This window comes from Atheta coriaria, unplaced genomic scaffold, assembly GCF_025399875.1.
Source record: "Atheta coriaria isolate IRGN ID8LTWV9N9 unplaced genomic scaffold, Caltech_Dcor_3.1 hic_scaffold_5_pilon, whole genome shotgun sequence".
NCBI classification, from domain to species: Eukaryota; Metazoa; Arthropoda; class Insecta; order Coleoptera; family Staphylinidae; genus Dalotia; species Dalotia coriaria.
This window is the reverse complement of record NW_027045447.1, coordinates 4,925,139-4,938,108: the sequence shown is the minus strand read 5'-3', so window position 1 is coordinate 4,938,108 and position 12,970 is coordinate 4,925,139. Positions and strand designations below refer to the sequence as shown.

Below are 12,970 nucleotides of genomic sequence, written 5' to 3'. Positions count from 1 at the left end.
ATAGAAGATAAAATTGGTGTTTAGTCTGAAGCATTTTTTTAAATATTTATTTTAATGGTCAGCTTGTACAGGATACCCCGGCGTTTCACTGACTTAATCGACGAGCAATTTCTTGAGATCGTACCCAAAGTAAGTATTTATAGTGCAGTATTTTCATACAGGTAACAGCAATTTTCCGATATTTTTCTAGTTGTTACTATCCCAGAAATATGGCCCGCCGTGACTTCGCCACGTGATTATGTATCTAAAGTTAATTTAATTCTTTAACTCTAATATATAGTATGTTCTTCAATCGTCATTATTGGAATGTACAAATTCTGATACCACCTTCTTGTCGCGTGTTTCATGTACGTCCTTGTCGCTACCTGAAGCGAAGCGTTCCTCGTGGCTGACAAACTCGGTTTCAGATCAAGTTATCGCTTATCAGTTTGTATTAGAGATCGACAGAAATTTTGATACTCATCTAGTAAGTAACTAGCTGACCCGGCAAACTTTGTTCCGCCTCGCTTTGCTCTTGTGATTGAGAAGCACAAAGTCGAGTCATACTAACACGGCGCTTTTCACGTGCAATTTTTGGTTCTTCTTCAGTCCTTTCATTCGCAATCCTTCGAATCCTAGTTGCATTACGGTTTTGTCGGATAAGATTTGATCGTTTTGGTCGCTGCATGTTGAGTGGGGAAGCTACGAAGCATCGCACAAAGAAGAGACGGAGACAACTCGTTTAGTATCTTCGAAAGAAGTTTTCATTTCAAAAAGGATTAAAAAAAGTATCCTACACTTACTAAGTCTTATTCCAACAAACACATCAACCGGGCAACTTCAACCAACACGTACAAACCCATGCACGTCTATGCTTAGGGGGACGCTACGAATCGCACGTCTATGCTTAGGGGGAAGCTATGAATTGCACAAAGGGCAGACGGAGATAATAGAAAACATTATATTTGTGTGCTCTTTTTCTCCCGTAGGCTAAACCATATAAGCGAATATGTTTGTTTCCTTTTAGTGTCGTTTAGTGTTCTCTAAAGGAGTTTTCACTTCAAAAAGTATCCTAGTAACCTTCTCCAAACAAAAACATCAACCGGTCAATTTCAACCCACACGTACACACATACACACGTCTATGCTACGAAGCATCGCACAAAGAGGAGACGGGGATAATAGAAAACTTTGTATTTGCGTTCTCTTATTCTCCCGCAAGATAATCCATATACGCAAATATGTTTGTCTCTTTTTAGTGTCGTTTAGTGCCCTTTTAGAAAAGTTTTCACTTCAAAAAGTATCCTATTACCTTCTCCTGGCCCTAAGCTACCTCTCCACCAATTTTTAGCTAAATTGGATTAGCCGTTCTTTAGTTATAAAGGAGTTAACTAACACGACTTTCTTTTATATATATATAGATGGGCCCCTGAAATTTAGGTGGCTTAAAAAATTGAGGGGCAAAGTGGGCTTCCTAAAATTTTTGATAAATAAGAGGGGAAAATAACTCGCATCAACAAATTCGAAGTAAGAAATGAAAAAAAAAATAATATAAGCAAAAAATTGATACAAAGGTAAAAAAGTTTTATGGGTGGGAGCCCACTTTGCCCCATATTCTGAATTTTTTTATTTTGATAGACACGGCTTATTAATATTGAATACTGAACAAGGATGTAAAAAATAGTGTAACAAGTGAAAAAAGGTAAACAAATCCCCTTTTTTCGCTTTTGGGACCCACTTTGAACTAATTGACATTCTCAGAGTTTCTCTACGCCAGAATAGAGCTGGAGAGTTTTTCAACATGATGTATTCCTTCCAAGCTTCCAACTCTTTTTAGGAAATTTTGAAAACATGGTGTGGAATACACCCTGTATCTCCGAAACTAATTCACTTTCTTAGAGTTTCTCCACGCCAGAATAGAGTCGGGGAGTTTATCTACACGATGCTTACCTTTTCAACTTTCCAGCCCTTTCGAAAGTGCCCTTAAAAAATGAGCAATTTTACAACAATTTGAAAATATAGTGTGGAAAACACCTTGTATCACGTGAACTAATTGATTTTCTTGAAGTTTCTTAACGTCATGTTAAAGTGCGAGAGACCCTTTATACTTTGCATATCTTTTTAGCCCTATTAACTCTTTGGAAGTGTCATAAAATCCCATTCGATTATCGATATTTTTGTCCAATAAATTCCATTTTCTAGTCAAATAACATGGTCGAACTTTTTTAATAAATATTTTTAGGTCGAACAACAGGGTCAAACTTTTTGCTTAAAATTTTTTGATCGAATTTTTTTGTTCAAATTTTTTCGGTCGAAAAACGATCGAACTTTTTTTCATAACATTTTTTTCGTTCAATTTTTTTTGTTCAAATTTATTCGGTTGATGTTTTTGTTCAATTTTTTCGGTTTGTTTGTTGGTATAATTTTTTTCGGCAAATTTTTTTGTTCAAATTTTTTCGGTCGAATTTTTTTAGTAAAATTTTTTCGATCGAATTTTTTTGTTCAAATTTTTCGGTCGAAAAGGGGATCGAACTTTTTTACTTAAATTTTTTGGTCAATGAACAGGGTCAAACTATTGTGTTAAAATATTTTTCGGTCGAAAAACAGGGTCGAATTCTTTGGCGATTATGTTAAGAACGAAAAGGTCTACGAAAAACGAATTCATTTTTCTCTAAAATTGGAAATAGGGTCTAAACGGTTAATGTTAGTTACTGAAATAGACGATGTAGAATTAAATTATCTATCTGAATCCGATTAAGAATTTAATAAAAATAGTTCCATGCATAGTACGACTACAATTCTTCCCAAGTTCTACACTACCACACTGAAAGTATCAGTGTTTACAAACAAACAAGTTTCTTTATCTCCTGCTGTTAATTATTTTTTGTTTTCTTTTCGTAACACCCTGTAGTATATTAATTTCCCGTAGTGTCAAAAGGGGAAAGATATATGTCATCCCACTTAAAATGTTGTCCTTTTCTCTTTACATCACTCTGTATATAAATTTCCTTTGATTTTACTTTGACTGGTTTTAGATACGTATATATTTCCCTACTTGAATTTTGCATTTTCTCTTTAAATGTTATTATATTGCTTTTTGGAAAAAAAATTAATTGCCATGAAAATTATGCAAAATTTGTTAGTATTATATGTTTGTTTGTTTCGTGTTTAGGGCACCGTGCGAAGGTAGTGGTAGAAGTGACTCGTGTTCAGGGCACCGTACGAAGATAGCGGTAGAAGTGACTCGTGTTCAGTGCATCGTACGTTAACGGTAGAAGTGACTCGTGTTCAGGGCACCGTACGAAGGTAGCGGTAGAAGTGACTCGTGTTCAGGGCACCGTACGAAGGTAGCGGTAGAAGTGACTTGATTCAGGGCACCGTTCAAGGGTAGCGGTAGAAGTGAGTCGTATTGATAAAATATAAATTATTTTTGGACGTTTTAGCCCTGGAAATTTAATTATTTTATACTTTTATCTGATAGAGAATTTTCCAACATTTCATAATCTTCAATCCGTTGGTCGCTAACGTTTTTAGTTTAAATGATATTCGTTACCAAAAATACTCAAAAAAAAACATGACGCAGCACCTCCCTTTGCCCATTTAAGTGAATGTTTAATTTAAATAAGTTAAATAAATTATTTATTTGTAATGGTAAATTAAATTCCTGTTTTTGTCAATCTTATTACATCCCAAAGTCAATATATTCTTTTCTTAAGCCGGGAAATATTGAAAGTAAAAGTAGGTTCCGTGTATATGTGCTATTTCCATATTGAGAATTTTAGTTTCGTCTTCTCAACTACGTGTTTATTATTACGTTTGTGTATAAACAACTTTTTTTGTTCGACTGACGCGTGTTATCGCTGTGTACCTGTGAACCGTACGGCAGTTGTTTCACCGCTTGGTCCCCGATCGTGTCTCTCTAATCGCCATGCGTTTTGAGGTTTTAATTGTATTAATCGTCGTGTATTGACCATCGTCAAAATATTGGCAATGGGAATGTGTGCCTGTTTTGTTTAATGATTTATGGAGGTTAGAGTCTTCTTAAGTGAGAAATAAGTGTCCGTTAATACCTGCGCGAGTTTTCAGTTGATAGAATATATTACAGGATAGAAAATCTCCTCATCAATGCACAGGTTGGTGGATAATTAAAATTTATCGCAGAAAAAGTTAACTTAAGGTGGTTGATTATTTAATTTGACGGATATTAATTTTGTAGATTACAAACACGTAGTGGCATTTTTATCAGAATTCTTCTTAGTCGCGTTTCCGAAAATAACATGCTTCATTTGAGTATTACAAGCACGGTTTTTAAAATTATCTGAGGATTACTAAATTACAATATTCATCTGGTCGACCACGCTTACTTTGCGCCGTCGGCCGTCGGTTCGGTCATGTTTTCGATGATCACGTAAACATTTTTAATCGAATTGCATCATTAAATTAATAATTTCTTGTTGAAATAAAATCTTGAACGGTAAATAGTTTTTCATTTTCGTAGTATCAGTATATCTTAATATTTATAAAGAAATAGTTCTTTTTATCTTCTTTAACCACTGTGTTGCTACGCGCCGTCGCTTGCCGTCTGTAGATTTAGATATTTTCCGCCGGATATTCTATCAATTTATGATGATGCTTCACCCGTCGCTTACCTTATACAGTTGATGCTACCATCAATTAATAAATATATATTCACAATATATTAAAATGTAAGTGTTTTAATTTTGTAGCACGTTTTTGCTCAATTGTCCGATGATTTTCGGGTAAAATCTCTGATTTTATATTAAAATATTGTTGTTAATTTGTAAATTTCCCTCTTCATATTGTGAATATTGACTCCCTTTGTAGTTTTTTTTTGAAACACCTTGTATATTAGTTTTCCTAACAGCACGTAGGAACTCACCTTTAGTTGTGAGTTTTGAGTGTTTTATGTTTTGATTGATGGGATTTTCTTTCTAGAACACACTGTATATATGTTTTCCTCTTGCTTTAACTGTGGTTTTTAGTGTTGTACTCTTTGCACTTCGAATTATTATGTGTATTAGTTTCCCTGATTGTCGAGTGAGCGGCGTTTGTAGTGTTGAGTTTTTTGTTTGCACTTTAAATTTTCCTTTTGTAACATCCTGTATAATTGTTTCCAATCATCTAGAAAATTGGCTATTTACTAATTTCATTATTCCGGCAGAACTTTATGAAGTAGTACTTACTGGCATGTGCGCGGCTATGCAGGTCGTAAGTCCTGCTTCAATAAGGCGGCGCGTATTCTGTTGATTTGTAAAATATAAACTTGTATTCTATTGCTAATAAATAAATAGTAAGATATATTAACTTCTTTGATTTATGTACCCCTTCTATCATTTCAGGAACAGGTCTCTAAGAGTTCCCTCTCTCAAGGGATGATCCCTACTACAAAAATTGTTAAGGTATCCTGTGTGATTTGTGTGCTCCTTCTTTCATTTCAGCTACAGATCAGAACTTGTAAGAATATTTTTAAGTGTCACCTCTCTTGAGGCGACTTAAAACTTACTAATATTTGAACAAGACCTTATAAGGATTGTCCTTATAAGGAGTTCCCTCTCTCTGGGGGTGATCCCCCACCATAAAAATTGTTGATATGCCTAAGAATACTGGGGATGAAGCGCAGAGACATCGTAGCTGTAGGATGGGCCGGGAGCAATGGATGGATCGGAGTTGTAGACTGTCTTATAACGACACGCCGTCAAAAAATTTAAAAATCTGATTCTCCCCTGTTCTCTTTCTTCCATTTCCTCCTCTTCTCTATTCTGTTCTCTGCCTTCTATCTTCTTCTCCTCTTCTCTACTACTCCTTATTCTTCTATTTCTCTGTTCCCGCTCCTCCACTTACTTTCTTACTTCTCATATTACCTTCACTTGTATTTCAATTTCTCTTATATTTCGTTGCAATTCATATATGCAACCTAAATTACACCTGATATTTTTATATTTGAGAAAAATGCCTCCTATATCTGAGATTCGATCCGTGCCCACTAGCATGCTAGCAGGTGCACGTACCCACTCGACCACCGAGTGTTTTTATTATTTATATTTGATTCTTTTATTTATGTTTCTACTTTAATCAACTTTTAAAACAATAACACAAGCCTTAGTTATGTTGCACACGCTCCACGCACTCTACTATACTATGTTATACTATCGTGTACTCTTTGAGTTCAACTTGACTTAATACTAGGGACACAAGTAAAGAAGAATGTAAAATTAAATTATCCTTTATTGACCAAATCAATTATAATTATTATGAAGCAATAACATGGTAACTGGTAGATTTAAAAAGTTAAATAAAAGTAAACTTTTATTTGATGCTACTTACTCCTTTGTTTTTGAATCAATAAATGACAGAAGAGCACAAACACGTTTCTGCAAATTGTATGTAGAATTGATGATACGCAGTTCTTTACTATTCTACGCGGAGATTCCAAATGTAGTAACTTGTATTCACGTTTAACAATTAAATTTAACTTGAGCTCCAATAAGTATCCATAGTCATCGAAACATATCCGACGAACGCCACGCACGCACCGCAATGAATCACTCAAATCATTCGTTGTGCGCTATACTGTGCGGTTACTATTCAATGCTTCTCATTGTCAATCGAATCTAGTAATGCTACAAAATATCAAGAACCGCGAGAAAGTGTCACCACGTTTGATTAATGAACAAAACACGTGCACACTGGCAACAGCACTCAACCGACTAAGCCGAACTAAGCAATACAGATTGATAATTAATCGACCCGCAGATGGAAAGGCATTTTTCTATATGCATACGACAGAAATGCGATTACAAATATATTGCAAGTTATCAAGCTATCCGGTGAAGTTTACAAAAAAATATTTAAAACAAAGGTTTTTAATTAACGTACTGCGGTAAAATACCACCTTTGTGGCTTTTCCTTGTATTAAACAAAGATGTTGTATATGACAATGCTAAACAACTAGAATATTTGGAATCACATGGAATAATGGTTGTCCTACGACATCGGGTTTGCCCGCTAGACACCTAAAACAACCGAAAATTAAAGCATTCGAAGCCCAAATATACAACTTTTGTTAGTCATTGTTTTGTTAAACATAAAAGTTGTGTATATCGGTGACGTACGCACCACAACTCAGCGCACTAAAAACAACAAAAACTAAGTGTGAATTTAAACCAAATCGTGACAGCGCCATCTGACCGTAGCGGAACAAAACAAAGTAGATAGCTGACACTAGCGCTATCTGGGTGTGACGGCACAAAACATTAAAGATAGCCGACTAGCGTCACCAAGTTTTGAAACTCAGAAATTACCCAGAAATCTACATTACGCCTGCTGACTGCCAAAAATCAGTACATCTAAGCACAAAAATTATCTTTTTGCAGGTTTCCCGTGAGCAAATCACACAAATTATAAATGTAAATGATATACAAATTCAATACTTACAATCTGATAAAAACATCGTTGTCCTATGACATTTCGTTCGCCCGCTAAACACCTAAAACTGCCAAAAATCGGAACATCGAAGCACAAAAATTACCTTTTTGCCGATTTCCCGTGTGCAAATCACACGAATTATAAATGTAGCTGATATTCAAATTCAATACTTACAATCTGATAAAAGAATCGTTGTCCTAGGACATTTCGTTCGCCCGCTGGCCACCTAAAACTAACAAAAATCAGTACATCGAAGCACAAAAATTATCTTTTTGCAGGTTTCCCGTGTGCAAATCACACAAATTATAAATGTAGCTGATATACAAATTCAGTACTTACAATTTGATAAAAGAATCGTTGTCCTAGGACATTTCGTTCGCCCGCTAAATACCCAAAACTGCCAAAAATCAGTACATCGAAGAACAAAAATTATCTTTTTGCAGGTTCCCCTGTGTGCATATCACACAAATTATAAATGTAAATGATATACATATTCAATACTTATAATCTGATAAAAGAATCGTTGTCCTAGGACATTTCGTTCGCCCGCAAAATACCCAAAACGGCAAAAAATCAGTACATCAAAGCACAAAAATGATCTTTTTGCCGGTTTCCCGTGCGCAAATCACCTAAAAATAAATGTAAATGATATACAAATTCAATACTTACAATCTGATAAAAGAATCGTTGTCCTAGGACATTTCGTTCGCCCGCTAAACCCCTAAAACTGCCAAAAATCAGTACATCGAAGCACAAAAATTATCTTTTATCATATTAAAGATTATGAAATTATATTATAAAAATTTATCAACTAACTATTCGAATGCGATGCAACAAAAGTTTTGTACGGTCAATCTCATGCGTATAAAATTTGAAAGCGCCATCTTGTTGTGAAGGGTTAAAATGGGGTATTGCTATTTATGAAAATTACAGTTTTCTATACCGCGTTAAATGACTTACATTAACCACACAAGACTTCTGCTGTTCTTCGATCTAATTAAATTGAAAACAAAATAAAGTGCTGCAATATCACCTTCTTTGTTCAGCCTTCCTCACTCGGTTTATGATTATACAATATATTTTGCAGTCGGTCCCAGATCCAGCAATTTCACGTCACTATATAAATCTAAAAACCACAGTGGTAAAATGAAAATCGCAATGTTACGCCTTCCTTTACAGTCCATAACAATATTATAATTACCCAAAAAAACTACATCACTTACATATTGAAACAAATTCGACAATCCTCCAATAGATGTTGTCAACAATTGTGTAGCAACCTGAAGATGCTTCTAGTTCTGCATTGCTATTGATCAACTTTCCAACTTTCAATGGAAACCTTGCAAGGTAAAACCTGAAGAATTGGCTTTTGTCGAAGTGCCATGTAGCGCCATACATTGTGACAAACCTCTTCTTCAGCCACCTATATGAAAACATATTAACTTTAGCATAATCCTTACATCTTATCCGACAAAACCGTAATGCAACTAGGATTCAAAGGATTGCGAATTAAAGGACTGAAGAAGAACAAGAAATTGCACGTGAAAAGCGAGGCAGAACAAAGTTTGCCGGGTCAGCTAGTATATTATAAAATGCGAAAATGAGTATGTTTGCTTATTCTGTATACATAATATAAGGGTATTGCAAGGAACACAGACACTATATTATAATTTTTTTCATTTGTCGTGATATTTTGATTTCAAATGTATCCTAAACTAAAAGCAAAGGAGAGAGAGCAAGATTGAATATTTTTAATCTACGGGTATTTCAGGTTAAGATATGATATCAAAATTGAAAAATAATTCATAAAGAAAATGGACAAAAGTAGGGGTCACCTGTGCATTCACTCTCGTACGGTGCACCGAATTAGAGTCAGCTATGCATTCACCCACGTAAAATACCGTCACCCTTGTATGGTGTCCTGAATAAAATTCACATTTACCGTCAGCCTGGTATGGTGCCCTCAATAAGAGTAGCTTTTACCATCGCCCTAGTACGGTGTGCTGAATAAAAGTTACTTGTACCGTCACCCACGTACGGTGCCCTGAATAAAAGTCACTTATACCGTCACCCACGTACGGTGCCCTGAATACGAGTCACTTTTACCGTCAACCTGGTACGGTGCCCGGAATAGGAGTCACTTGTGCATTCTCCCTCGTACGGTGCATCGAAGGAGAGTCAGCTATGCATTCGCCCACATACGGTGCCCTGAATAAGAGTCACCTGTGCATTCACCCTCGTACCGTGACCGAATGAAAGCCAGGTATGCATTTTATTCAAGATATTTCGATTGCAAATATTTCCTAAAGTAAGGGCGACCAACGGATTGAAAATTTTTAATCTACGGAAAATTCTCTTTACGATAGAGTGATAAAATTGGGAAAATGAGAGGAGTCGAAAATAATTTATACTTGATAATGTTTGGCGAGTATTCTCAATATCTTCTAAACTAAAAGCGGTAGCGACCAACCACCAACGGATTGAAGATTATGAAATTTCGGAAGTCTTAATAAGACAAGACAATGAAATATATTAATTTCGTTCCGAAACAGTAACTAAAAGTACTTAGAGAATATAATTTCATGGTTTTCAGAGTTCTTTTCGCTCGCGAATAGTTCTCAATATGTTGAGTTCGCGAGCTATCAACGACTTTGCAAACATATCTCTCAACAAACAAGTAGATTTGAAATTGGTAGTAAATATGTTATGTATTTTATGAGAATAAGGCCACTCTGTAATTAACAATTAAAAAACTAAGTGCACCAAGTCGATGGGATCGCTTTGGTTCAGGTAGTGAAAAGATTTTACATGAATGCAACACTAGTACAGCATGGTATCGGAATGTGTAACTACATGCGAATGATTATTTTCAATCATTTAAAGAACAAGATATGTATTAGGAAGTTAAAAAATAAATTACCTTCAGATTGCTAGAGAATCTCACTCGTGCTCAGGTGAACAGACACTTAAATTAAATTACATTGCAATGAACCACACCGACTTGAAATACAATTATTCTGAAACAACGTGCTGATCTACGAAGACGAGGGACGCTAACACAACGATAACAACTTTTTGACTTTGCACTTGAGTCGTCGTACCGAATGCGCCGAGTTCGCCAGCAGCATCAACAGCGCCAATGCGCGTGAAAGATGCGCGTTATACATGATAGAAAAACACGAACTGCGAACGCAATGTGTTGATGAAAACAGAACCTCACTTTTTTACACGTGTGGATCTAAAAGTTCCGGATAAAATATGGATCTGGAAGCACTAGCTAATACAGAAAGCAATATAAACTTTATTCCTTGTTTAAAATGGGTGAAACGAGGCGTCGCAAAGGCGAATCCAGAAAAAGTACAGCTGACAAAAGAAGAACTTGTTCAAATAATAAATGATACTAAATCCAAATTACAGTAAGTTATAATCATTTAGTTGCATTATATTGCAGGCAGTTAACAGCTAAAGAAAAATATTGTGGGTTTATTTTTTCTTAAATAGGCTTGCTGATCAAGAAGGTGAATCTTCAACCAGGAATCAGGAAACATCAGATAATATTGATGAGGAATTTAGTTTAGATAAATATGATGAAGAAGATGGTTAGTGCATTAGTATCTGTAAATACATATGTAACTTAAAATTACATCATTTTCAGAAAACACAGGGCTTCAGCAGTTGGGCATTCATAACATTGCTGAGATGCCAGCATCAGCTGAAGAGAATTTTGATGATGAAGATGATGATTCAGAAAAGGATGATGACATTATCAAGCCTAGTGATAATTTACTTTTAGTTGGAAGAGTCAACGGTGATGCAAGCATATTGGAAGTTTACAGTAATAAATACTTTTTTTCTATAGACTGTTCTAAGTTAATATGTGTAAAATATATTTTAGTTCATAATGAGGAAGAAGGATCATTGTATTGTCATCATGATCTATTTCTGCCAGCATTTCCTCTTTGTATTGAATGGATGGACTTTGAACCAGGCCAACCACAAGGCAACTACTGTGCCATTGGATCAATGTCTCCAGTAATTGACATTTGGGATCTGGATATTATCAACTGTTTAGAACCTGCATATACCTTGGGTAAAAAAGGTAATAAAAAGAAAAAAATTAAACCAGTTGGACATAAAGATGCTGTACTTGACATCTCTTGGAATCCAAACTTTCATCATGTCTTGGCTAGTGGTTCTGTAGACCAAACAATACTCTTATGGGATATTGAAGCAGGCAATCCATCCAATAAACTGACAGCATTTGAGGAAAAAGTGCAGTGTGTCAAATGGCACAAATTAGAAGGACATGTTTTGTTAGCAGGCTCTTGTGACAAGACAGCCAAAGTATTTGATTGCAGGTCAACAGAAAACAAGAGTTGGGATTTGACAGGGGAAGCTGAACGAGTTGTGTGGAGCACTACCGAACCATACATATTTTATGTGGGCACAAATACGGGAGGATTGCATTGTTTTGATTGCCGCAAAGGTGAAATATGGATGCAGAAAGCATACGAACAGGATATTACTGGGCTTTCATTCAGTAGTCAATGTCCTGGTTTATTATTAACCACATCAAGCGATGGCGTTATGAAAGTATGGGACGCCAATGGACAATCTAAATATGGAGCACAAATGGTATATGAAAAGGATTTGAAAATGGGTGTTTTGCATTGTATTGAAATGTGTCCAGATTCACCATTTTTCTTTGCTGCTGGCGGCGATAACAAGAGTAACAATTTAACGGTAGCAGATTTACTTTTAAATGACCCAGGTACATTTAACTCATGACTAATTTGAAACAAATATGTACTATATTACTTAAACGTTTTTAGTTAAACATTATTTTGGACCCAGGCCTCTAATAGAAACTGCAGTCGCAAGTGGTGAACCGACAACGTCAAATACCGAAATGGAAGTTACACAGGAATAATTTAAGAATTGTTATCTTATTGGTATTTTGTGAAAGAGAGATAATATAAAGCCTATCTGATTCAGTAACACAGTGTTAATTTAAATTCCGTCCATTGTTGTTTATGTTTCAATTTTTGATTAAAATGTCAACGCATTCATCCAATTTTGCCACTGTGATCCATTATTTTCTGCTGTGATAAGAGTTTGGTGTTGTATTCATTACTTTGCATAGCAATGTGATTTTAAAGTGAGGCTAGGAGCTTCTCATAGGCAACCGGTCCCATGGTGTAATGGTTAGCACTCTGGACTTTGAATCCAGCGATCCGAGTTCAAATCTCGGTGGGACCTTCCTTTTGCAAATTTCCTGGATATAATAAATCTTATCGTATTGTATACTATATCAACGAATGCAAATGATTTCGAATATTAGGAATAAACTTGTTGAAGCTCGATCTAAATGTACGTTTTGCCTGCGTTAACTAAAAATAACACGCGCTATAGTAGTGTACGGCGTGTTGCCGCTCTTACTGCGCGTTGTAGCGTACATTACGAGTGCGACGGAGTACGGCCTGTTTCTCGTTGTTGGTTGTTCTCCCATTCGACGAGCTTGGATTACGCATGCCTTGTCCGCTTGC

General features: G+C 35.7%; 1 protein-coding gene, 2 long non-coding RNA genes and 1 other non-coding gene across 11 annotated transcripts; 2 read left to right on the top strand and 2 right to left on the bottom strand.

Annotated features, from left to right (window-relative positions):
* Nucleotides 1-6,206: 6,206 nt before the first annotated feature.
* Nucleotides 6,207-10,511, bottom strand: LOC135792730 (uncharacterized). 8 transcript variants are annotated; one of them, XR_010548436.1, is made up of 7 exons: nt 10,345-10,511; nt 8,648-8,847; nt 8,385-8,550; nt 7,764-8,151; nt 7,599-7,656; nt 7,434-7,491; nt 6,207-7,012 (listed from the first exon to the last, which is right to left on the bottom strand). It is a non-coding gene; the product is annotated as an uncharacterized lncRNA (long non-coding RNA). The 8 variants fall into 8 exon arrangements; XR_010548435.1 differs by having other exon boundaries at nt 7,764-8,145; XR_010548437.1 differs by having other exon boundaries at nt 8,458-8,550; nt 10,345-10,510.
* Nucleotides 10,512-10,550: 39 nt separating this feature from the next.
* nclb (no child left behind) lies at nt 10,551-12,422 on the top strand. The gene is made up of 5 exons (XM_065303417.1): nt 10,551-10,840; nt 10,926-11,023; nt 11,080-11,259; nt 11,320-12,195; nt 12,257-12,422. Exons 1-5 carry the CDS (start codon nt 10,683-10,685, stop codon nt 12,352-12,354), a joined length of 1,410 nt encoding a protein of 469 aa, XP_065159489.1. The 5' UTR covers nt 10,551-10,682; the 3' UTR covers nt 12,355-12,422.
* LOC135792731 (uncharacterized) lies at nt 12,019-12,969 on the bottom strand. Its single transcript, XR_010548442.1, has 2 exons — nt 12,881-12,969; nt 12,019-12,814 (listed from the first exon to the last, which is right to left on the bottom strand). It is a non-coding gene; the product is annotated as an uncharacterized lncRNA (long non-coding RNA).
* TRNAQ-UUG (transfer RNA glutamine (anticodon UUG)) lies at nt 12,612-12,683 on the top strand. The gene has a single exon. It is a non-coding gene; the product is annotated as a tRNA-Gln (tRNA).
* Nucleotide 12,970: the final 1 nt, after the last annotated feature.

What these genes read in the sequence shown, in the direction of transcription:
- nclb (XM_065303417.1), top strand. Translation starts at nt 10,683, where the DNA reads ATGGATCTGGAAGCACTAGCTAATACAGAAAGCAATATAAACTTTATT. An exon ending in GATACTAAATCCAAATTACA is followed by an intron (nt 10,841 to 10,925) that starts GTAAGTTATAAT and finishes TTTCTTAAATAG; the next exon opens with GCTTGCTGATCAAGAAGGTG. An exon ending in TTTACTTTTAAATGACCCAG is followed by an intron (nt 12,196 to 12,256) that starts GTACATTTAACT and finishes AAACGTTTTTAG; the next exon opens with TTAAACATTATTTTGGACCC.